Source organism: Lonchura striata, chromosome 2, assembly GCF_046129695.1.
Source record: "Lonchura striata isolate bLonStr1 chromosome 2, bLonStr1.mat, whole genome shotgun sequence".
NCBI classification, from domain to species: Eukaryota; Metazoa; Chordata; class Aves; order Passeriformes; family Estrildidae; genus Lonchura; species Lonchura striata.
In genome coordinates this window covers 69,657,522-69,682,118 of record NC_134604.1, presented here as the reverse complement: position 1 = coordinate 69,682,118, position 24,597 = coordinate 69,657,522, and the positions used below count along the sequence as shown (strand labels likewise).

Below are 24,597 nucleotides of genomic sequence, written 5' to 3'. Positions count from 1 at the left end.
GTGTATTAGGCAGTATGCAAGCTTTTAATAAGTTACATTGCCCCAAGTTGGCACTAATTGAGTGACAGCAGTGAAAGAAAAATTTTGGAGTATGTTCAGAGCCTGAAAACATAGTAGTGAGACTAACAGCTTTCATCAGGCTGAAATAGAGATAAAATATGGTTGATGGTAACTAACAGAAGGCCCCCTTGGCATAGATACAGCATCCCTCTATTTTCCATCCTATCCAAATACTTCCTGTACTTTTAAGATTTTTGGACATTTGTGCTTTGATAATTTAGGGGATTGTTTTTGTTTGGCCGTTACTGGTAATTTTAATGGCTCTTATTTTTAAAGTGAATTTTATTTAGATGCTCAATTTATTTATTTTAAAGAACTCTGGGATGTTCTTTATAAGAGGATAATGAATGGGAAGTATTACATTAAAATAGGCTTTCTTAATTTTCCAGTGCTTTTTACAATTCATGTGTTCCGTCATCAAAAAGAGTATTTTAATGTTTAGATATTATACATGTTGTGGAGCCATTATTTTCACCAGTGTTTGTGATGGTCTTTTGATTATAATATAAAGCCCCAATTAGTTGCAAAAGAAAATTAACATCTTTGAATTCAAGGAAAGAATTAACTTCAGAAAAGTGCTGATACTATCTTTTGAACAAGGTTATATTGTCACTGCTATTGTGCTAGAGTACCATTTAGTATTGAAGGAGTCCGTTTTGTTCAAAGTGGAAAGAAAATGGAATCATTTTGGAATGAAAATGAATTTTCTCTAACCCTTAACTGATCCAAGACAGTTCCAGTCCCTAAGAATGCAAGGGATCCATACCACCTTGATAATAAGGAAATATTCTGATGTTGGTTATGATTGCTTGAAGATCAACAAGGTTGTTAGAGATGTGCTGGAAGAAGTATAAACATAGAATCTTTTGTGAGACCCTGAGATGTGGTGTGAATTTTGCAAGCCAGGTTGAAGGCTAGTAGGTTTTGCTGCACAGCTTTTCTTGTCAGAAGACTTGACTGGGAAGTGATAAACCACATCACTATTTTGCAATTTCTACCACTGTGCCACAAAAATGCTCCTCTGAGCAGGCTTCAACTTGCTAAGCCCTTGCAGTTGTCTTTCAAAACATTTTTGATTTTTTTCTTCTCAGCAAGACATTTTTAGCTTACTTGTGTTTCATGCTTCACAGGCACTTGCTCACATACAGCTGAAGACATTCAGTTATGGTTTTGTATGATTGTGGGTTGTGTTTTTAAATCTATATTGTTTAATATAGATTATAATTCCTATATTGTTTAGTATGATACTTTGAAGTCTAAAATACAAAGAAGTCATTCACTATAAATCATAATAGAATCATTGTTGAGGTCATAGTTGCAAAAGCAAAATAATTTAGGGATAAAACCCCTTTGCCTAGTGTTGTTCTTTTAAAGTTAACATGCTCTTTTTTTTTTTTTATGGAAAGCCAGTATCATGTTCTTATAAATTATCATGGCTCATCACAGGTGGAAATGGATGACATGGTCAGTTCTGTAAGCTGGTCTCACAGCCAGTAAGGATGCACAAATACCAGCAGTTAACAAATATCACTGGTGTCACTCACCCCATCATTGTGAATCCTCTAGAGGGTAATGTTTTAGGAGCCCAACTCGTAAGTATTGGGTTATCCAAATGAAAATTGGTTACAATTATACTAAAACCTTATTAAAAGGTACATTAAGAAGGATGTGTAAAGAGTATGGGTCTGTTCATTAGTATACAAAGAAATGTTGTAAAGAGTTAATAATGGGGTTGGGGAGGAGGTAGCATTGACATTATAATACCATAATAGGTGATTCAGAGGAGTTTAGATTACTCACTGATACCTATGTTTAAAATCAGTCTTTGAAAACTGGTGATTTCAGAAACAGACTAGTAGCAAAAAGTACTAAGCTAAACTGTCTAAAAATGTGCAGTTCTTTCCTCACTGCTTTGGTTAGTAAAGCTTAGTGAAAAGAGGGCCTAACACCAAAATACTTTTCCATGAACATGAGACAATGTCCTAGGATTTCCAGATACCTAGTATATAAACTTGGAATAAATAATCATCTGCTCCTATCAATAACTTCCTCTGAGGAGCAAAAATGGTTTTTTCTTTTTTGTCACATCTCATCATGACACGTGGTATAATTTTAATTTTGTTTGCATTTTTGCCTTCAAAACAGCAATTCAGATAATTTCTGAAGTCTAGTTTCCCCTCTGTGAAAGAACACAAATATTTTCAGTATATGTTAAGAAGCAGTATGTGACTGCAATGTTCGTTCAAAGTAGTAGTCCTGCCAAAAAGATGTGAAGAAAATGCATGGCTGGTAACCTTAACGTGAATCAATAGCTTTACGCAGTGAGGCAGGGCGCCATACTGGGATCGTACAGAGTGGAAGATGCTGTGCAAGGCATGTAAAACAACCCCTCCACTGCATTTAGCCTTAGTGAAGGCTCAGCAGGAGCAGTGTGTAATTTGGAACCCTGGAGTTGAAAGAAGTAGGTGGTCCAAGGCGGAACAGCTAGAGAAAATCAGCAAGAATGAGCATAGATCCGTTAAAAAAAATAGCCTACTAGGAAACACAGAGCAGGTGATATTTTTTGTTTTTTTTTTAAATCTAGGTGATAGGACTGAAGAGAGATGTTTGTCCCAGGAAGTGTAAGAAGGAAGTTGGGGAGTGGTTGTCTGTGCTTTCTGCTAATGATGAAGAGAAGAGGCAAAGGGACTAACCTTTTCTGTTGTGTTAGAAGGAAAGGAAAAACACTGCAATGGAGAAGAGTGAAAGAGAGAAGATTGCATGGGAATTGTGCAACTTTCATCACCAGAGATTTCAGAATAAGAGTGAACGTGAGCAATATTTTGTGAGATCAGGCAGATGAGTGAAGGTGACTGTCTCAAGTTCTTCACAGACCTATGAACCTCTTTAGGGTTTTTACCTCCCTTGGTTGAAATTAGCCTGCTTTTTAGAATTTATTTTTGAATTTTGCAAATAATTGTTAAATTAGAAATACCTAAATATATATCAGTGGGAATCTTTATTCTCATTGTGATTAAATACACAAGATGAAGATTTGCCTAGGAATCATAAGGAAGAGTCCTACAAAGCCAAATATAGGACAAAATAAGATTTAGTGCTGTGCCATGGTCATAAGGTCATTCTTTCATGAGAATGAATTCTCCTGCTGCTGAGGTGGGTTTGGGAGTAGAAAGAAGGAGAAGGGAAGATTTTTCTTTAATTTAGTTGTTATGGGGATTGCCAGACACTTTTGTTGGTCTCTGTAATACTCAGCTGTACATCACTGCATGGCTCTTCACATTTGGTTTAGGATCATAATAGGTTTCTTATTTGCATTTGTCTGCCATGCACAAATTATTTTACTGAATGACAAAAGTAATGATGCCTTTATTAGTACGGAAATTAGGGACTTTAAGTTGGTAATTTGTAGTTATTAGAAGGTATAGCTGCTTTAGAGTGTTTTCAGAATACAGTACAAGAATTGCTAAAATATTTTGCTTCACTTGCTCAGCCCAAGTGATTTGAATAAGCAGTTTCAACTTCAATTTTCTCTGGATAATTAGAATTAAACTGAAAATTAACAAATTAAACTAATGCTTATCCAAATTTCTCCCTTCTGTTTCTAATAACTGGGGTTTTTTTTCTTTGCAAATAAACTTCTAATGTGTAATGAGTTGCCCAAAGAGACAAATCTGGGGAGTTGTTCAGGTTTCTTTTTCCTCCAGATAGTGGACTCAATTAAAAGATGCGTAACAATAATTCCTGACACATATATTCACTTTTGTTAGTGGACTTTGGTGTTTTTCAGCAATTCTTCAAAATATATAGTATTTAGGTATATCAATACTATCCCTATACTGATTTCTAGTAGATATCCCCCTATTGAATTTAAGTTGAATGGTCTTGTTTGGAAAATGTTTTGAACTAAAAATGTTGTTCCAGTCTATGCATACAATGATTTTAGAAATGGGAGCCTCCAGAATAAGATGTCTAATTGACTTTTTTAAAGTGTGATGTATTTTTACAGTGATATTAGTACATAAATAATTTTGTCTGTAGGAAGAATCTTGTGTTCCAAACAGAGCTATTTCAGTGAAGGACTTGTGACTTCAGAAAACGGTGAACTGAATATTCCAGACCAACTGAGGGTTCTTTTTTATTTTGCAGCTTTAGAATACTCCTACACAAATTGTCTCTATTGTTAAGTATATTCTGTAACTTCTGAAATTTGAGTGTAAATCAAGCTGTTGATACTTACTTTGCTAACTAGTACTGTCTTACTGTGCTTTCTCATCTCTACCTGCCTTGACCTTAGGGTAGAAGATTTTTGTTGCAGGAATTGTTACTCAGTGCTGTACTGATTAGTCATCTGGTATAATGCAGTCTTTGTGCGAATAGGACTTCTTGTCCTTACCAAAATACAAACAGTAAAATGTTTTAAGGTGAAAGTATAATGAGGATGTTAAAAGCATTTTTGCAGAGTATTCTCAACTTGTGAACTTGAAGGGGGGAAACTTTATGTATTATGTCCATGTATTACATATCTGAGAAATTTTAGCACCTGTGTAATGTATTGTTAGCCCTAATGAAAACATGGTAATTAGACATGTAGCTTAACACCCCATATATATTGAAGCAGGTTTTGTAAAATATGTGGTTATGTTCTTTGAGTCACAGTGTAGCAATAGAAAGATTTCTTTGGTGAAATTATGTGTTTTCATACCTAGCAGATTGAACTGCTATAAAGTTCAGCACTAACTATGAATTTAAAGATGTATGCTGTTTGTTTATTTCTAGGACTTTTGTTGAAGCAATCTAAATGCAATGCTTTGAGAGCTGTGTGCCCACAGTCTGCATTTTTTAATGCTGAAGCAGTACTTAATCTGGAATGTATGCTTTTGTTTAAAAAGAAAGCAAAAGGGGGTGGTGGAGGTGTGGGGAGCAATTTCTTCTGGAAATCACAGAGGTAATACATTACAAGCTGGATCTGTTCGTGCTGTTGGAAAGACAATGGAGTATATCTTACCTTTTTTGACCACATCTTTGATAATACCTTCTATCCTTAACCTGTTCTCAGAAATGCAACACCTCAGATTTTTTTACATATTTTGTCCAAGGATTGTAGAGTTTCAGAAATCCATTTTGCAGCCTTTCATAAACAACAATAATATAATTTCTGAAGGAATTTTTTTGCACGAGTACTAATTTTTTCTACCTCATTTTTGCATAATAGCAGTTACTTCTAGGTTGATACATATTGTGGTCTTCTGTCTCTTTTTATGTGTGTTTACATTAGAGCCTGATAGATTCAGGAAGGCTTTAGAATATCCTAGAATGTATTTAGAAAATCGCACGAAGATACTAGGATTTATTACATTAACTTTTAGGTGGTCTAAGCTGTTTTGCTTAGGTACTCTTACCTTCAGATCAATTTAAACTGGAAAAGCAAAGCAAGAGCTGTAACTCAGCCTTATTACAATCTTACAGGTCGCAACTGAATAGGAATTCATGTTTTATCCAGGATTTACAGAATGAATGCGTATCTAAATCACTCCATTTGAGAATAAGTCTAGCATATGTTATCAGCTTTAGTTGTGAGTTTCTTTATTTTTTTTCCCTCCAAATAAGCACTGTAGGTTTTATTATATAAACTGTGTTCGGAGTTGAGGAATCCTGTGACTACAGATGCTGAGAATGGATTATGAGAAACAGGACAGCAGAAAATAGAGGATTATAAAGTGAGTTATGTTTCTAACCAGCCAGACTCTAGCTCAGTTCTTTAATGTGCCTCCATAGTAAAAGAAACAAAGGAAAGACAGAAAAGTAACATAAAGGCAGTGCTTTCCAGTTTTGCAGATGTGTGAATTGGTAAACACTTGTAAATAGGAAGAATTTAGATGAGTGTTCTCTCCACTATCAAGTGATATGGTAATGTTTCATCTGTATTTTTTGTGTGATGTATCTGCAAATGTTCCTAATTACCCTGGGAATAACTTGCTGTAGAGCTGGCTTCCCATCCCTGTGGTTGGGGTGGTGGGCAGCAGTGGGACTGCCTCCCACTGGAAGGATCTAGGGCAATTTGGGTAGAAATCCCAGCAGCTTGGTGGCTGCCAGCTCGTGCGTGTTGAGGACAGACACCAGGGTGTCAGTAGGGAATGTGCTGCTGGAGCACAGCAATGCCAAGAAGAAAGGTGAGGAAGATGCAGTCAGGGAGAGCCTGTGTCTGGGTCCTTGCACAGCGTTATTGTGATGGAGAAACTTGTCATTTTTATCAAAACAAAGTTGGTTTAAAACTGGCAAAACAAAGCTTGATTAACTTTTCAGAGACTAATGTTTAGGTTTATCGTGGTATATGTATTGTATATTTATTTTTTTTTCCACAGAAACCTGCTAATATTTTAGTTATGGGTGAAGGTCCTGAGCGAGGAAGAGTAAAAATTGGTATGTTTATATCTTTGATAAGTCCCAGTGTAGCATTTAAGTTAGAATGTTCTGAAGGTGCAGTTGTACCACCTAAAGTAGTCACTGTAATACCAGTATGTGCCTGGGCACATTGCCTAAATGCTGTTTTCTGAGTGACTGGCTTCATCATATTAGCCCCATGTACCAGTTCTGACAATGAAATGCTGTAGCCTCATCAATAAAAAGTGGAAAATGTCATTATATTTTGCTTAAGTGGGTGTTTGTGTGGGGTGGGGGATTTTCATGTGGGGTTAAAGATGACAGCTAGCTAGGAGGAAAGGAGGAGAAAGAAATGGGGTTTTAAAATTTCCTCCATTTACCTCTAATGCCATGACATCTTGCTGCTGCTTATAAAAATCTAAATAGGGAACTGCTCATTGCTACAAACCTTAGATCTTATAATGGAATCAAAGATGGCATTCAGCCTACAAAATATTCTTGAAGGAGGAGGTCCCTTGGAGATGAACACAAGGGATCTTAAAAGTGCAGAAAACACAGAAATCCATCTGAAATGTTCAGTGAAAGCTAATAGCTGATGCTAAATGCCTAGCCTGGGGTTCACCAGGTTAGAAAGGACCCAACACTTCCACACTATTGTAACATTTCCTGGTGGGAGTTACTGTTTGGAGTGAGAGCATGATTTGTAGACGTTCAGTTGTTTTAAACTAAATACATAAATAAAAATTAACAGTAGTCTAACAATAATAAACTGTACCAGACTGTGCATTATTATGGCAGTGCTGTAATAGCAGGCTACTAATGCACAGCCTGCTTGCATTAGCTATGGTAATGCAGCCCCATTTGGAAGGGTTTTTTAAAGCTAGTTTATCTTTTTTCACTTCCCTCTGGCTTTCTTTTGTGAGATTATTCTTCTGCATTGTTGCTCTGTTCTCTTAGTGTTTTGTTGATCTGAACTATATTGTTAGTCACTAGTAGAATGATTCAGGGTAGGATTTTCTGGGAGCGTTCAGTGCTGTTCTAGGCCTTCCCTTGTTCTTTGGAATCCAGGGAGCAATGGGCCAGGGTTGAATGCTTCTCCAGATCCTACTCTGAAAGTTTTTAATGCCTTTCTGAGCTTTTAAGGTTGGCAGTAGGGATTGAGGTCTGCACAGAAAACAGGTACAGCACGGACAACAGAAGAGAAAGTTTCTTCATATTACCTTACTCTTCATGGAGGGTTTCTTCCAAAACAAAGCATGTAGGTCATCCTCTGGACTCTGCTTTTGACAGTGGTGGTGATATTTGCTGTACACAACTACTTGCTAGTAATTGCACATAGACCACCCATTTATTTCTTAATTCATAGTTTTGAATTCATTTAAGAATAACTTGAGTCAGACTCTGTTAATGGACAGGTGAAAGATTCTGTATTGGGCCACCAGTCCTCTGAGCCATCCATTCCCAGCAGGGCAAGAGGGAGGGGAACCTTGGATTTTGAAGTGTGTTATCAAAATGTAGATTTTTTTTTTTTTTTTCTTGAGATTGCCACAGCAGTAAAAGAATGCAGAAGTTACACACATACCAAGGGCTTCCACTTTTCCAGTGTAACTAATTTTTCTAAAAAATACATAACTGGTATTTAACTTAAAATAACTTTTATAGGCGTTTTGTGTCATTTTGGGTCATAAATTCACTTTCTGCCAACAACTTTCCTTATTCATAGTTATTAGTGACTTGACCAATTTTGAGTAATTGATATTTTAGTGTAGGAAACTGTAAAATGTTTCTCTTTTTAAATGCATTAAAGCAATCATAAATAGGAATGCATATGAAAAAATATTTAAGGTTTGTGTAGTCACGTTAGAGTCCTGTATTTACACTGCAGTATTCCCTTATTGAACATGCAGGTCCTTTTCCCTCAGGGTAGCTACTCATCTCATTTCATTCAAGTCTTTCTCAGCATATGAATATCCCTACATGATAGGGTCCCTCTGTCTTGGGATTCATGGTTGGTGGATGAGGAAAGCAATTTCATGGGAGAAGCTGCATATTTTAGTCTCTGCCCATTTTTTCCTGTATGACTTATATTTAGTTGTTCAGACAACTTTCTAGGAAGTTGTACACTACAAATGCTAGAAAGCAGTTTTTAATGATATAATGCCCACAACCAAAATTTTAAAATCATAGTCTGAATGGTATTCAGCACTGGTATATTGATATTGGAATTGCATCTTGATAGAAAATCAACAGAGAGGCAGATGCTGTAGGCTTAGGTGCTGGTTTTGTGTGAAGCAAGTCTTGCCACAGCTAAATTCATGAAGAGAAAGATTTTGTCATGTGCACGTATGTATTATAAATCATTCTAACCTTTGCAGAATTTGCATTTTGCTCACTTTAAAAATTGCTGCTTTGTGAAAAAACATCCTGTAATAATGGGAGTATTTTACCAGAAAACAAGGTAAAATGAGTCAGGATTTACCACTGTCCTGAGGAGTTGATGCATTTCTTCAGAACAATGGTTAATTCATTGTTGAAAAGGACTCGTGTTAGTAATGATTTATAATTATATACTTCATAGGTGATATACTTAATAGGCCATCCAGTAACTTCTACAGAAAGAAAATCTACTCAGAGAGTTCATACCTGCTACAGTCTGCCTTTGCATTTGTTTTAGGAGTGATGATAGTGCTAACAAGTAAACTCAATCAGTTTGTTAAAAAAAAAAAAAAATTGTTAGTTTCTCTCAAATTTTAAAGCATCTCTCTTTGAATTTTGCAGCTGACATGGGCTTTGCCCGATTATTTAATTCACCTCTGAAGCCTTTAGCAGACTTGGATCCAGTAGTTGTAACCTTCTGGTATCGAGCTCCAGAGTTGCTTCTTGGAGCAAGGCATTATACCAAAGCTATTGGTAAGTAAATTGGACAAAAATGTACTATTTTGTTCTTTATGTAAACTGTGCCCGAATTTTAAAGCTTTAATAAATTGTTCAAAGAACAGTAGCTAAGTTAAAGGTATGTTACTTGTTTCTTGAAGAAATACTAATCTTTGACAAATTGATTTGTTTATTGGGGTCTCAGGCTATATATAGAAATGAAATATATTGCTGGGTTTTGGCTCCAAATGCCCTGCAATGCAATCTAAGTTTGTGGCTTTCACACAGGACTTTCATAAAGTTAGAGCCTATAAAAAAAAAAAAATATGAATGCATTTTTGAACGGCTAGTTGAATTCATATTAGGATGACTGTGAGGCACAGTGCATTAAATTTATTGCAGAGGTTATTACTTAGTGTAATAAATATATGAAATAAAGAATGTACAAAATAGAGAATATTGTGGCTGCACTGAAGCTAAAATGTAAAATTAAGCTGCATTTTAGCCTCTCTGTGTCTTTCAAAGACAGATGACAGATGGCCAGAGCTTTTTTGGGCTGTAGAATAGGGGAGCAGCCCAGCAGCAAACTGGAGGGAGATTAGGTTCACTTTTACTGCATTGATCAGCTTTGCTATGGAAGGGAGAGAGACTGTAAGGAAAAGCACTGAGAAGGTTTTCTCTTGCTGCCTGGTTTAAAAGATGTGTTAAAGGCTGGCAACCAGTTCTGGGAGGAAATAACTTCCCTAGCAGCTACTCCTCTTTGTACAGACATGGAGGTTGTATATCAGCATACTAGGTTGTTTCTGTAACCCGAAAGTCATCTTCAGAGCTCAAACTTTTCTTCTTGTTTTGTTTTTTTAAAGATCATATCTGTGTTTCTGTCAGCAATTCTAATGTTTATGCCTTAAATGTATTCTTGTTTACTTTTCTGCTAATAGTGTTTCTTTTATAGATCAGTTAAATTTTTATATGTTCCTTTAAACTGCTTGATTTGTTGTGTTTGCATGTTCCCTCACTTTACTGCTGTTTTTTCTGATTGCAGTGTATGAAACTGCATGGGCAGCCATAGCCTTTAGTACACAGTTTTTTCAGTGTAGATAAAAAATGACTTTGTAGAAACACTGAGTAATGGAATTATGCTGTTTGCATTATTTGCTTTTGTCCTTATTTATGACCTTGTTCATTCAAGGCTCAGTATAGCACCACTTTGAGTTAAAAATTGTGTTTGTAGATACCAGAAAAGAATTGAGAAAACAACTGGGAAGATTCAGGCAATCTGACTATTAGATAGGAGAGCAACAGTGAAAAGAGAAAAGTTGTAGGGTTTGGGGGTTTATTTAAATGAATGTTATGGAAAAGTTGTGAGGTGTGTGGGTTTGTAGCAATTTGCATGTTACTATCTTTCCGCTAAATGTTATAGATAGCATTTGGTTTATACCAATACCACTACTTCTCAGCTTGTATTTTGGGATCATTTACTTTTTAAATACTACATTACTACTTTAATACTTAAACTTGGCTGATCAGTGATTGCACATTTCTTAGTCAGGACAGTGTGGCATTAAAAGGGCAAGATGCTGGTTGGCTTTACTTTCTTTGTGTTTTGTGTGTTGACCATGACCCTTCACTTTTTAGTTTCCTTCACTTTTATTCTTAACCAGATTAATTTTTTACAATGTTAAGTGGTAACTACAATTCAAAAACACCACAAAAACTCTTATGCTATTCTCTCAGCTCCTGTGTAGTTTCTGAATTGGGTACCTCCATTGAAAGCTAAAAGAAAAAGTTGAGGAAGCATTGCACTTCTACAATAGAAACCTGACCTTATCTCCGATAAGCTAAGCACTAACATTCTACCTCATCCAGATGGTTTTGGAAAGTTTCATTTGTTCTTCTTTTATTTCTGTTCTCCTTTTTTAAAGATATTTGGGCCATAGGGTGTATATTTGCAGAGCTGCTAACATCAGAGCCAATATTCCATTGTCGACAAGAAGATATCAAAACTAGTAATCCTTATCACCATGACCAGCTGGACAGAATATTCAATGTAATGGGATTTCCTGCAGGTACATACTGTATTTTTTATCACCACTGTTCAAAGAAAGATATCCATATTGCTTTCTTTGCATATGAAGGTGGCAGCTGATCAAAGCAACAAAGCTGTTCAAACACAATCTTTATTTCATGAGTTATAAATCTAGAATCCAATGGTCAAATTAGATATTTTCCCTTTTATTAATGCCAGGGTTATCTTTGTGTATACATGTACCAATGCTTTATTATTTTAAAAGATTGTATTTAATGCTGTGTGATTAAAAATGAGAAGGAATATTTCAACATTGCTTCAGTACTGATTATTGATTTGAAAGGTGATTGATTAATGAAACCAAGCAAAAAAATATATATTTAGTGAATATTATGCATTTGTTTAGCTCATGCAAAATTAAGTGTAGCATTTGGAAGTAATGGAGGGTTTTGGGTTTTTTTCCCCCCTACCTGGTGGAAAGCTGGTGGTATAGAAAACAATTCTTTATTCCACAACAGAAGAAAGAACTGGTTGTATGAACCAAGACAAATTGCAGTGGGGATATTATTTGTTGCATTTTCCCCTCATTGTTGGTTAGATTTTGTTTTTATGCAGGCTGCCTTGCTTCTTCAGTTAATACTTTGTCTTCTAGTGTTCACATGATTGCAGGAGTCAGAGTAACAGAGACCTTATTTTTACTTTTTGTTTATCTTTCTCCTCACTGCTTGTGTTCCCTGCTCCACTATTAATGTTTAACTATTATTATGTTGTTGGGTTTTTTCCCTGAACTTGCCTCTTCCTTTCACATGACTTTTGTGGTCTCTGTGTTTGTGGTGGTTCTAGAATTTTGTTATTAAACATGTTCTTATTTTTGCTTTTGCCTTTTTTGGTGTATATGTACTTCATTGTTTTGGTACTGCTGTATGAGATTCACAAAAATGTTACCTTTGCATCCTTAGTTTTGCTTCTTCAACTGTCCCCTTCTGCTTTTGAATTAGTATTTTACCCTTTTGTATTTTTCGTAGTTCGTTTGGGTTTTACACTGGTTCTGTATAGCTTATATAAGTGGCACATAGTCTAATTTTGGTTTTCTGATTGGTTTAATTAGTCCTTTCTAATGGTCTGCATTTGACCTTTGGAGTTCTTTGTTTTTTATCAAGAAATGCTTTTCATTCAATTGCAGCAATTTTTTGCATTTTAATTGCCACTTGCCATATCTGAAACAGTTTCTCGTGTCTATGGGATAGGAAAGAAGAGAGTATTTTGTTTAACTAAGTAATTAAATAATTATGCATTATTTATTTATTTAATTATTTTAAACTCAGTGTTCTGCAGTAATGATCAGACTTAGTAAAGATTTGAATTGAACCAAATTAGTTGCCCACAGAGCCTTTTCAGGAGTTGGAGCTTAAGACATTAGAGGTTAGGTGCTGGTAGTGAGTCTTTTGTTTCATTCTAAAATCCATTTTAGCCTTGGTTTACATTGAGGTGAATTATTCTTTATTTTGAGTGGTCAAACTTCACTTTTTCTTAAATTCTTGTTTAGTAACAGTATATCTTATTTGCTGAAGTACCTCTAGGCAGTTTCCTGTAACTAAAAGTGCTGTCAGAACAGAGAATCCCTTAGAAGGAGGCAGGGTTTGCTGGAGTCCTGTGTATTCCTGTCCTGAGATCACAGCTTTGTCTAAATAAATTAAGTAACAGTCCTGAGGGGTTCAAGCACAAGGCCTGATGGGTTTTTGTTCAGCGTTGTTTTGTGGCCACTGTAGCTGGCATCCTTTTTTCAAGTTCTTGAGTTAATCAGCACACAGCTGGAACCTCTTAGGTGTTGGTATGATTTATTGTGAAGAGGTGATGAAGGAATAGGAGATAGGGAGTACAAAGACATAAGAAACTGCAAGGTTAAAGAAGCAGAATTAAAAAAAAAAAATCAAGGCTGTGGAGATACTTGGAAATGCTTTGTTTTACTCAGATAGAAAGGGGGAAAAATAATTAATACTGCTTTGCAGATAAAGATTGGGAAGACATAAAAAAGATGCCAGAACATTCAACCTTAATGAAAGATTTCCGGAGAAACACGTAAGTCTGGGTTGAGCTTTCTTAATAAAGCATATTTTATATCTCTCTCCTACACTAAATTTTTTGCAGTTTGAATTGTTTTCTATGTAGATGCCAAACAAGGACTATGAAATTGTTATGACTTGGATTGTGAAAAATGAAAAATAAAGTTGTTTCATAATGGTGAACTTGGCCTGTTGAGGTGGTGTGGATCAGAAGAGTAGCCAGAGGCTGTAAAGGGTAAGGTGGCAGGTGTGAAACAGGTGATGCCAGTTAGACCCCGTGCAGCTCTGAAGTTTGCAAAGCACAGTGTGTCAAAGCACAGCTGTTCCCAAATCTCTGGTACTGGCAATGGTTTTCTGTAATAGCTGCTTAAAAGGGGTCTGGTAACCTTATACCATTTCCAGCAAACAGTGTGAATAATTGTTAGGTTTGGTGTCTAGGGTAGTTTACAATGACAAAAGAAAAAAATACCCTTCAGCTTTGCTGTCATGTTGCCACAGGCTAATACTTGTGCTTAAAATGCCACCCTGTTGCCTGATTTCTGTGGTAAGGTATTTGGGGCTGTATAGTTACTTATATTTCTTGCACTTGCCATGCTATTGCAGCCATTTAGAAACCTTTTCTTTGAATTTCTCTTTTAGAAAAAGTAAACATGTGAATGTTCTTGTAGCAGCCTGTAGGTTGCAGGAGAGCATTCAGATGAGCTGATTATATATCTTCACTGTCATGAGAAATACACAGAATCGAACAGTATAGTAGTAAAATTGCTACCAGGCAGTTTAAATCCAGTTGATAGTTTGCTGTCTGCATGTGGGTTAAAAGTGTGCTTTTTGTGTGGGTATGATATGCTTTTATAAGGATGTGAGGGAAACATGCCTTTCTGCAGTTCTGATTTTTAAGCAATCTCTGGTGTTGATAGTTGTGATTTTTCCCAGCTTATTGGATCTGCAGGGAGACTAAACTTTTCTTATTAATATGTTTTGTGGCTACCAGGAAAACTTTGCAATATCAATGTTTTGCATATTAGAAATACCACTTCTGTTTCCTTTCTAGGTATACCAACTGCAGCCTTATCAAATATATGGAAAAACATAAAGTTAAACCAGATAGTAAGGCATTCCACTTGGTAAGTTCCTGCAGACATAAAAAAGTCAAATTCCTCATATATGCTACAGTTGTTTCAAGTAACAGTTGACCTGGTGTCAAGTCTACTGTAACTAACTTTATAAATTAAGTCTGCAATCTGAAAATTGCAAAATCACTTTATCTTCTCATATTGGTGAAATATCTTCTTACATTGATAAAATGATTCTGAGTATCATTCACTGGATTAGGTTCAGTATCAAGCAATTTTGAAGTTTTTGTTCTTTAAGTCATGTTATACTTGTGTTAGCCTGTAGTTACATTTGCAGTGTTGCTGCAATCCTTCATCATTTTGCTGCTTTACATACTTTCAATAGCTTATTTTTACTTTTAAAAATTTCTACCTGATTTTTTTGATCTTCCATGTGGTTACTTTGGTCCATATAAACTGTAATGATTGTCCCATTAAATAATGATGTATGAAATTGTGTCATTTAGTAAGGTGATCTTTACATCAAGCAGTTTTTAAAATAGAAAATATTTGTAATAATATTTAGAAGGTTCACTTCTGTGTGGCACCTGTACAAGGGAGCAGAACCAAAGTTTTGATCCCCTGGGTGGATACTGGTTGCACAGTTATTTTCATTTCTTTTTGTATGGCTGATCACGACCAAGACTCATCATGTGATGAACAGCTCTAGAATCCAATCACCACAAATTATGCTAGTATTTTGTAGTGTTTTTTATTTGTGTTTTTCTGTGTGTTGGCAGTTCTTTGTCATGTTTTGCCTTTTCTGGCTCTTGGCAATGCTTTTAGAGAGAATAAGAACTGGCTTGTTCAATATGCTATTCTATAAAAACTTAATGTAGACTCAGAGAGCTGAAAAAACTTACTGTGAGTTCCTGTGGATGATGTGAAAAATAAAACTGGATTGATGGTGGTAATTCATAGTTATCAAGTTCTTAACCATGCTGTCAAAACTGAAGGCTGAAGAGGGAAATGTACTTCCTCAGCCTCAGCTTTTGAAGTATGGAAATTTGCATTGCAGTTATGAATTCTCACATGCAGTTATGAATTTCTCCTAGTGAAAGGAGATGACCAGTTCAGATTTAGATCACGACAGGGGATCTTTTTAAAAAGGTGAATGTATGAATCCTATCAGAAAGTGTGAATAGGAAATGTAAATTTAATTCTATTTACTAAGGTATTTTCTTGTTAAAAAAAAAAACACTACAGGTTAAACGTGAAGCATTTGTTTTCAGGTCTTGGACAATATGTCATGCTGTAGTTTTGCCTTGGACACTGCTGGTGAAACATGAAAACTCACTATTTTTTTGTGTGGCATCTGAAGGTTATCTCATGTTGTTTGTCCAGCACAGCTGTATTCCACAGCTGTTTGGGTGGATGGAGAGAAGTATATGCATGTACACCAGACTTCTTGAATAAGAAACATGTAGTTTTAAGAATGCATCACTGCAACTCAGCGCTAGAGCTAAATAAAATAGTTATGCTCTGGTGTTCCTAGTTCACAAGGCCTCATCTGGGTTGCTATGTCCAGGGGAGGGCCATTAAGGTGATCAGAGGTCTGGAGCACCCCCTCCTCTGAAGACAGGCTGTGTGAGAGCAGGGCTTGTTCAGCCTGGAGAAGGTTCCCAGAAGACCTTATAGCACCTTTCAGTACTTGGAAAGTCCAAGAAAGCTGGAGAGGAGCATTCTTTTGATAGAACAAGACATAATGGCTTTCTAATGAAAGAAGGTAGATTTAGATTGAATATTAGGAAGAAATTCTTTATTCAGAGAGTGAGGAAGCACTGGAACAAATTGCACAAAGTTCAGAATGCCCCATCGTTGGTAGTGTTCAAGGTCAGGCTGGACAGGGCTCTGAGCAACCTGGTCTAGTTAAAGGTGTCCCTGCCCATGGCAGAGGACTGGACTAACTGACCTCAAAAGGTCAAATGATTTTGTGATTAAAGGTGCTGGTACATTGTGGAAACTTTTTGAATGGTTTTGATAGAACACTTGTGACTGGAACTGAAAGTCCTGGACTTTGCAAGTGAAAATAGGTTTCCTTTGATAGGAAATGAAATTACTGTTTTAACAGGGGAGAAGAATGTGGTTATGCCATTTAGGGTTAGGTTTTTGAGTTCAGACACATTTGTATCATCTTAACTTTCAGGAATACAGTGAAGTTTCTATAAATGGTTTTGGTAATGTAAAGATGTTTTTTTCTTTCTTCTCCTTTTTTTTTCAGCTTCAGAAATTGCTCACTATGGATCCAATAAAGAGAATTACCTCAGAACAGGCTATGCAGGATCCTTACTTCTTGGAAGATCCTCTTCCCACATCCGAGTAAGTGGTCAGTTTATTAACCTATCAGTGCATTCAGAGGTGCTTTAGAACTGTGCTTTCTCTCTGCCCTAAGTATGTTTGTGAATATGAGCTAAATACTGCCTAACAACCGAAGAAAGCTATAACCACTAAAATGCCATTCGTGGTTTTTAAAATTAAGTAGCATTTTTATTAATCTCTTGCTTTATGGAACTTTGATCCTATTAGTTGCGGCACTAATCTTGTTACTCACTGACAGGTTGATTATGCATGCTACAGATCTTGGTAGACAACTGCTAAGTGCCCACAGGTCCGCTTCTCTGCCTCAGAATGCCAGATGACAGTCTCTAATTAGTTTACATTTTTGTCTTAGCCTTTGTTGTAAATTCACTGGGTGGGGAAAGTCTCAGTGTGTGTCTCGGTGCTGTCATCCTTAACAACTTAAATCCATTTTCTGTAGACACTCCTCTTTTTTGTTTGCACAGGCAGATTTACAAAAGGGAGAAAATATATGGACAATGAATGATTTCATTAAAAATTAAGCCCTTCTTCCAAAAGGCTAGCCAGAGACCCTGACTGTACACGCTTTTAGGAAAGCTATTACTGCATCCTGACTGTGACTCTCTACCCTTATGTGGGGAAGAATTTATAAAATATGTATACTTATAAGGAATTAATTAAAAATGAAATTATTTCACTAAAGCCTTCTGGATTATTTATAGCATCTCCTGAGCTGTCTCTGTGATTTAAAGTCATGTGAATGATTGGCTGTTGCAGAAACTGCTTTTAGGATAGTGTTTGGTTTTTTCCTCAAATTTAGGTTGATGTTTCAATGTGAATACACAATGAGTATTGCTAACAGGTGTACAGAGATTTTATTCTATATACATTCTACTAATAAAGGGCAGGTAAATATTAGCTTGGACTAGAAGTAGCACATCCATGTGGACTGTGAGATATGAGTTGTAGGTGAAATTGCTAGTTACTTTTAAACCTTTTTTCCAGGTGGTGTTTTTTAATAGTCAGTGAAGTTTCAAGGAATATTTTTAGTTAGTCCTGAGACTGTGAATTACATAATAGCTACAGTGAGATAGCTCTTTGTGCCTTTGTAGACACCTAACAAGTGACATACCTTTCTAACCAACAAAAAAATTGCTAGGAGCTTAAGTTAGTATGTAAGAGTCAAATGAACATTAAAATCAAATGTGGATATGTTTCTATAAAGTTTAGAATATGGTGATAGACAGGGAGAATGTCTCCCTTAGTTACAGGTATTAAAGGCTTAGGCAGCTTGAAACTATCACGGGTAAAGTGTGAATCTTACGGGTCTAACCCTTCTGTTCTAATACAGTGATAAATAGACTTTTTTGGGGGACAGTGTTTTTGCAGGTTGTCAAATCCCTTACCCAAAACGAGAATTTTTAACAGAAGAAGAACCAGATGATAAAGGAGACAAAGTAAGTACTAGAAGAACAGTATAATCATGTTTCACTGGCTTTTACACTATTTCCTGATTTTGTGTTATCTCATGTACTGCTTTTGAGTTGAAATTTTTCTTTGTGTTTAAACAATTGAGAAGAACCAGCAGCAGCAGCAGGGCAATAACCATACTAATGGAACTGGTCATCCAGGGAACCAAGACAACAGTCACACACAGGGACCCCCACTGAAAAAAGTGAGAGTTGTTCCTCCTACCACTACCTCAGGTGGACTTATTATGACCTCAGACTATCAGGTATTTTGTTTTATTCACATATTGTGTATTTGCTTTTCATGTTTAGACCAGTGTTTCTTCAAACTATAAAAGTAATTTTGTAAATGTCACTGTGTTAACTGTTACTTTTTGGAATATTTTGATTTTTTTTTTTACAGATTCATTTAGTTGATGATTTGTTGATATCCTGATGTTCTTTGTTTTAGCAGTAAAGAAATTAGGATCAGACATTATTAGAGTTACTAATTATCACCTTCATATTAGGGAATGCTAATGGTTATGGACCAGGAGCCTGTTACGCTGTGTTCTGTATCACCTAAAAATGCCATTTCTTGCTTGAACAAACCTGCAGTGGTAGGTGGCAGAGGATGTTGTAGTAAAAGAGCTGTGAAATAAAAATCTGAACAAGTGTTTTAGTTGGTTTAATGGATGCAGAAACAGTATTTTGGATGACAAAGACTTGGCATGATGTTGTCATGATCTTTTTTGAAGATCAAGGGAGATTCGAGGTTGAGTAAACCAAATATTGCAGATCTGAGGACAGGTGAGGTGGTGGCAGTCAATGAGTGCGGAAGATGAGGAGGCGCATTGGGAAAAAGCACTTAAAGGAAAACATGAAAAATGTCTTCTGGCCTTCCTGCATTTGAGCTTGTGGTCAAACATTTAAAAATCATAGCCTGGAGTATAGGAATATCTTTGTCATACCAACAAATAATACCTGAATTTTTGGGTTTGGATAAGGCTACTACTGGAGATGGGGGAGGAAGAGGGTTAAGGACAGAACCTTTAGTTAATACAAGCTTAGAAGTTACAAAAGAGGAGCAGGGAAGCCTTCAAATGATTCACAGGAGCAGCTGGAGAACAGCAGGGAATAGGTGATTTCAAGAGGAGGCATGCTGCTGGAAATGTTAGCCTGCAGGAACTAACCATTGCATACTGGTTCACATGGAATGTGCAGTACAGGTGGCCAGACAGTCTTGGATGGCCTGGGGGGAAGCTGGAAACTACTGGCAATGTTTTCAGTTAATTTAAATGTTGATACCGAAATGTGAGAGCCTGATAATGGAAATCCACTTAGCTGGGCTTACAGTCTGTAGCAAAACATAGGGAGAGTTAAAAAACAGAGTCAGTAAAGCTGCTGCTGTCAACTTGCCTTTCAGTTGGATACAGCTTCTCCATGAACCACCAGTAGGCTTTGAAACATTGAGTTTCACAGTTTGTTCCTCAGAGTACCAGATAACTTCAGAAGCTGCCTGGGGGCATTACCTTCATACTTACCTAAGTCTGTGTACTCTCAGCATTGGCCAAAATTTGAAAGTACTACAAAAATAGAAAGATCATTTTCAGGAGCTTTTTTGTGACACCCTTCATATAGTCCCCAAGTGCCTTTGTTCAGTTTATCCCAGGACATCAATAACACATCAGTTTGCAAGTCATTCTCCATGAACAATATGCATGTTTAGAGCTGTTTGAGATGGTGGTGAGCCTTAACTATAGTTCTGCAGGGTGGGGTGCCTCTAAGTATAAATGTCATCTTTTAGTAGGATTATCCATCACAGGCACTCTTACAGGAGTTTCATCCCTTTCAGTCTGGCAAGCTGCAGTCAATTGCTGTTTTGGCCTTTTAATTGTCTCTTTCTTCCACTTCTGAAAAACACACACACAGAGCAGAAGGCAAATGCAGCTGTAACTTTCTTAATCTTGCCGTCGGGTGGAGTCACACATCTAAGGAGGTTGATTCAGAGGTTGTGTGTACTGTGTCAGGGAGCCCCATTTACATGCCCTATTTACATGCCCTTCACCTCATTCTGCTGCTGCATTTGTGGCATTTTGAACAAACTTCAGCTCCTAGTTCTGTGAGCCAGAGCTGAGGTTTGCTGGCTGACAAGTCAGAGGACTCAAATTGCTTGGCCGGAGTTGGCATTGATTTGTTCTCAATTTGTGCTCATCAGAATTTTTGTACTCAAGATACATCCTGGGATTACAGCTGGGGAGAGCCCTTGTTGACAAACATTAATTTAAGACTACTTTTCCCTTAAGATAATGACAACTGCTGTTTTTCTGTCTCAGGAGCTCTTACTGGTAACTTGACTGCTCCTGACCAATCTTTCTGCTGTCTCTAGGAGAGACAGTCTCTCTGGTTTTCAAAAAAATATATCCTTTTCCCCCTAGCCTTGCAAAGAGGCAGTCAGTAGATTTATTCTGATTAAGGTGTCTGGAAGACAAAGAGAGGAGACCTGAACTTGCCAGCACTAGAACAAAAGCAGTTAAGAGTTTCCAACTGATGGTTTCAGGTCTCCCTGAAAAAAATTCCTCAAATTTTTTGCTTCTGATCCAGCAGCTTGAGGAGAGGGAAAACAAACATTACAATACAGCCCTCTGTTTTAATCAAACACCTGTTCCTTTGTTCTTCATTTGATTTGCTCAAATTCCCCATATAAAGCTTGTGAAGAAGGATTGCCATCTCCTGGGCAAGGAACACTAAGACAGTTTCTGCATTCACTCAGAAGTCAAATTACTCTGCAGGGCACATTGACCTCATATCCTTTACTGCCATGCATAAAAATAGTACACATGGCACACAGGCTTGCCTCCTTGTTTAAATCTGCAATGTGACACTTCCAAAGGCAATGTGATTAAGCAGGCTGGAGCAATTCAGGCTGGAGCTTGGGATAACCCTTTGGGTGCTTAATAGTGTTTAGAAAGGATTGGATAGTTAGTTTTTTTCTTAAACAAAAGCCATTTGTTGTTCTGGTGTCATGAAGGAATCTGATTTTTCATTGCCTCTGTCTTAAGATCTGTTTTAGAAGTCAGGATGCAAGGAGTGTTTTAGAACTGAAATGAGTGGTCAGTTTTAAATGGTTAAACTTGTGATGGTTTCCTACATACAGGAGCCACACATGGGCAAAACCACCATTCAAGACTTCTTGAAGTGCATCCTCTGTTTGTAACATGGAGAAGGGTGACCCAGACCTGTGACCCTTCTATTGATGTGTGACTTAGTCTTCTTCTCAAGGCTGAAGGCAAATGTCCACAAAGTTCAGTCACTGTGCTAATGGTGTGGATCAGCAGTGCCGGTCTGTTCCCACTGACATTAAGTGCTGGTCCAGCTGTTTCTCCCTCTTTTCTCTAAGAGAGACATTAGCTCAGTCCTGTGAGTGTGTGTTAACAAGTAGAGTATGCCTTTTTTATTTCTGCCATCATCTCAGCTTCCTGGGTGTAGCTTCTGTTCTAAATGCTGTACAAGAAAAATTTGGGGTTTTTATTTTATGTTGTGACTTAATATTTTACTTTCTTAGGGTGTTGGTTCACCACAGTTTTTTCCTATTCAGGTCTCAGTAGCAGTGCCCTAGTCCTGGATTAGTTACTTTTTAGTAAAGTTTTCAGTCCTCTTCTAGAAGCAGCTTTTCCTAAAAAACATATGTCCTGTGATATCAAGTATTCAGAAGCTACACAGTTTCTAAATGCTGCAAAGTTTGTGAGGGCAAGTAAACCAGTGCAGTAATGTACTGAACTTGTGTTAGTTTAATGAAATGTTAAATGTTACTATGTGGTCAGATACTTCTGCAAATCTCATAGGCAGTCCTGCTTTCCTTTATAACACATGATCAGTAAATAATAACTTTTAGGTTAAAATTGAAGTAGGCAGTTCCTGGTTTGCTGAGAGCTTCTTGCTTCTCCACTCAAATAATTGTGGGAGTTGGTTGAAAGGGGCCTCTGGAAACCATCTAGCCAAATACCCCACGTGGAGCAGGGCTGTTGCTAGTTCTGACTCACTCAGATTAGCATAGATTTGTTAAGCTGAGTCTTAAAAACCTTCATAGTGAGAAAGAGCTCACAGACTCTATGGGCAGGTTCTTCCAGTGCTGTACTGGTCCTTCCTTCTGTGTCCCATCTGAAATTTCCAAGCCACAACCTAAGGACATTTTCCCTGAAATATCTGGTTCTACTGAGGAACATTTCGCTGTTGTCTTTAAACTCTCCTTTTAGCATTTTTATAGGTGCTGATAGGTGACACCTTAGCCCAGTCACAGTGCACTCAGCCTGTACTCCTAGGTCACACAGAAGGGTGGCAAGTATGTCCTCTTACGTGTGAAAATCTCCAGAATAAGGCAGTGGCTCATCAGCAGTAAGATGCCTCACCTGGACCTCCACCGCAGCCTTACTTTCCTGCTAGGAGAAGGGAGCAAGTGGGGAAGATAACTGCTGTGAGTGGTGGTTGCCCAGTGTCGTGTGCAGGTGCACAGTAGCCATCTGGAGAGTTGGCTGGAGGTTTGACTGTGATGGGTGAAGATTCCCATTAGGGTGGATAGCAGAAGGCTGGCAGCTGTCACTTTCTAATCTGGTATTCCTGATGTCTTTTACCTGCTGTAACCAGAGTTAGTGAAACAAAGCCTGGAAGTGCAGCTGCTTTGAGACTGTGCATGCTGGGTGCCTCTGAAGAAACGAGTCAGTAGGTGAAATAGTGTCGCTCTGTCCGTGTTACGAAGGGCTGTGTGTCTGTGCTTCCCCCCTGCAGCGTTCCAACCCCCATGCTGCCTACCCCAACCCCGGACCAAGCACATCGCAGCCACAGAGCAGCATGGGATACTCAGCTACCTCCCAGCAGCCGCCGCAGTACTCGCACCAGACCCACCGGTACTGAGCCGCACCCGGTGCCGTCGATGCGCTGTCGCTGATGCTGCAGGACCGGCCGCAGCTGCGTGCCAGGAGCCCGGCTTGGGCCAGAGAATGTACTGTACAACCACACCTCCCACCTGTCCCACCGCCACGAGCCACCCCCTGCCACGGGGCCGAGGGGGGGCTCCCACGTTGTACCTGGTTTTGGGGTTAGACTTGGAAAGAAAGTGCTAGCACGGTTTGTGTTGTGGATATGCTACTTCTGTAGTTTACTTGACATGGTTCAGACTGACCGATGCATTTTTTTCAGTGACAGTCTGTAGCAGGTGAAGCTGTGAAATGTGCTAGGGGCAAGCATTTTTGTTGTCGTATGTGGTGAATTCTCTTGATGTAACAACTTCATCTGACCAATAGTACATGACATCTTTAAACTGGTACTTGAAGCATACAGTATATGTTACCACGGCAAAAAAGCAAACTAACCGTAACTCTCAGACAGTTTTGATGGACATTTATTTTTAGTGACTTTTGTGGGTTGGTTCATTTTCCAGCTAGATCAATGTTTTATGACCGACATGATTGCTACAATGAGATTTTTTTAAGAACATGGAAGCGTTTGCATTTTTTCCCAGCAATTACAAGCGTCCCAAAGATTTATTTCCAACATAAGTTTTTGTTTTTGTTTTGAAATCTATGACTTGACTGGTATTAAAGCTGCTATTTGATAGTAAAATAAGTATGTTGTCATTGATATAAACATGTTTGGTTCAGCAAACAAACTAAAATGATTGTCATAGACAGTGTTTTATTTTTTTCCTGTTGGTGTTAATGATTTGTGAGCATGCTTTGGGATTAAAAAAGCATGAGTGATATTTCCTAAAAAGGTGCGGCATCCATTCAGATATTTTGTCATGATTTTTGAGAACCAGCTTGGTGTAGTGGATTTTAAATTTTGTTCAGTTAAATTTTTTTTAATGTTCGCACGTTGTTTAGGGGTGCCATTCCTACTGCAGAGGAACAAGATGTTAGGAGAGCCTTAGAATTTATGAGGAAAAACTTACATACAATGTACTGTATCAAACTATTTTACATGAATGACACAAGTATTCTGAGTAAAAAAAAAATCAAACATTGTTAAAGCAAGGTGTTATGTAATAAATTTATTTTTCATAAATCTGCATATGACCTTTGCCTGTATTCCTTTTTGTCATTGAAAACCCCCTGCTCCCGCATCCATACATCTATATCAGGTTGTGTCCTGAGAAACAGCATTCAACAGGAATTTATCTTGCAAGGCAGGCTTCCATTAACTGGTGAGAAGGATAATGTTTCTTTTAAACATCAGGAAAAAAGGCATTACTCTTGTTCTGTACATGTTGCTGGAGATACTCTGAAAGTGGGTTTGTTACTAGTGACATTTCCTAGATCAGACAGTTCCTTTTCATCTAC

General features: G+C 37.5%; 1 protein-coding gene across 4 annotated transcripts in view; it reads left to right on the top strand.

Moving 5' to 3' along the window:
* CDK8 (cyclin dependent kinase 8) overlaps window positions 1-24,328 on the top strand; it is a 69,179-nt gene extending 44,851 nt beyond the window's left edge. The window contains exons 1-10 of one of the 4 annotated variants that reach the window (XM_021542019.3): window positions 4,994-5,777; window positions 6,423-6,480; window positions 9,220-9,351; window positions 11,238-11,381; window positions 13,351-13,420; window positions 14,456-14,528; window positions 16,738-16,835; window positions 18,193-18,271; window positions 18,391-18,549; window positions 23,048-24,328. In XM_021542019.3, the coding sequence (XP_021397694.1) occupies window positions 6,444-6,480; window positions 9,220-9,351; window positions 11,238-11,381; window positions 13,351-13,420; window positions 14,456-14,528; window positions 16,738-16,835; window positions 18,193-18,271; window positions 18,391-18,549; window positions 23,048-23,173 (918 nt within the window). In that variant the 5' untranslated portion in view covers window positions 4,994-5,777; window positions 6,423-6,443 and the 3' untranslated portion in view covers window positions 23,174-24,328. Of the gene's footprint in view, window positions 1-4,993; window positions 5,778-6,422; window positions 6,481-9,219; window positions 9,352-11,237; window positions 11,382-13,350; window positions 13,421-14,455; window positions 14,529-16,737; window positions 16,836-18,192; window positions 18,272-18,390; window positions 18,550-23,047 lie in introns of those variants that run through there. The other 3 variants (XM_031504453.2, XM_031504452.2, XM_021542020.3) reach the window with 3 other exon arrangements.
* Window positions 24,329-24,597: the final 269 nt, after the last annotated feature.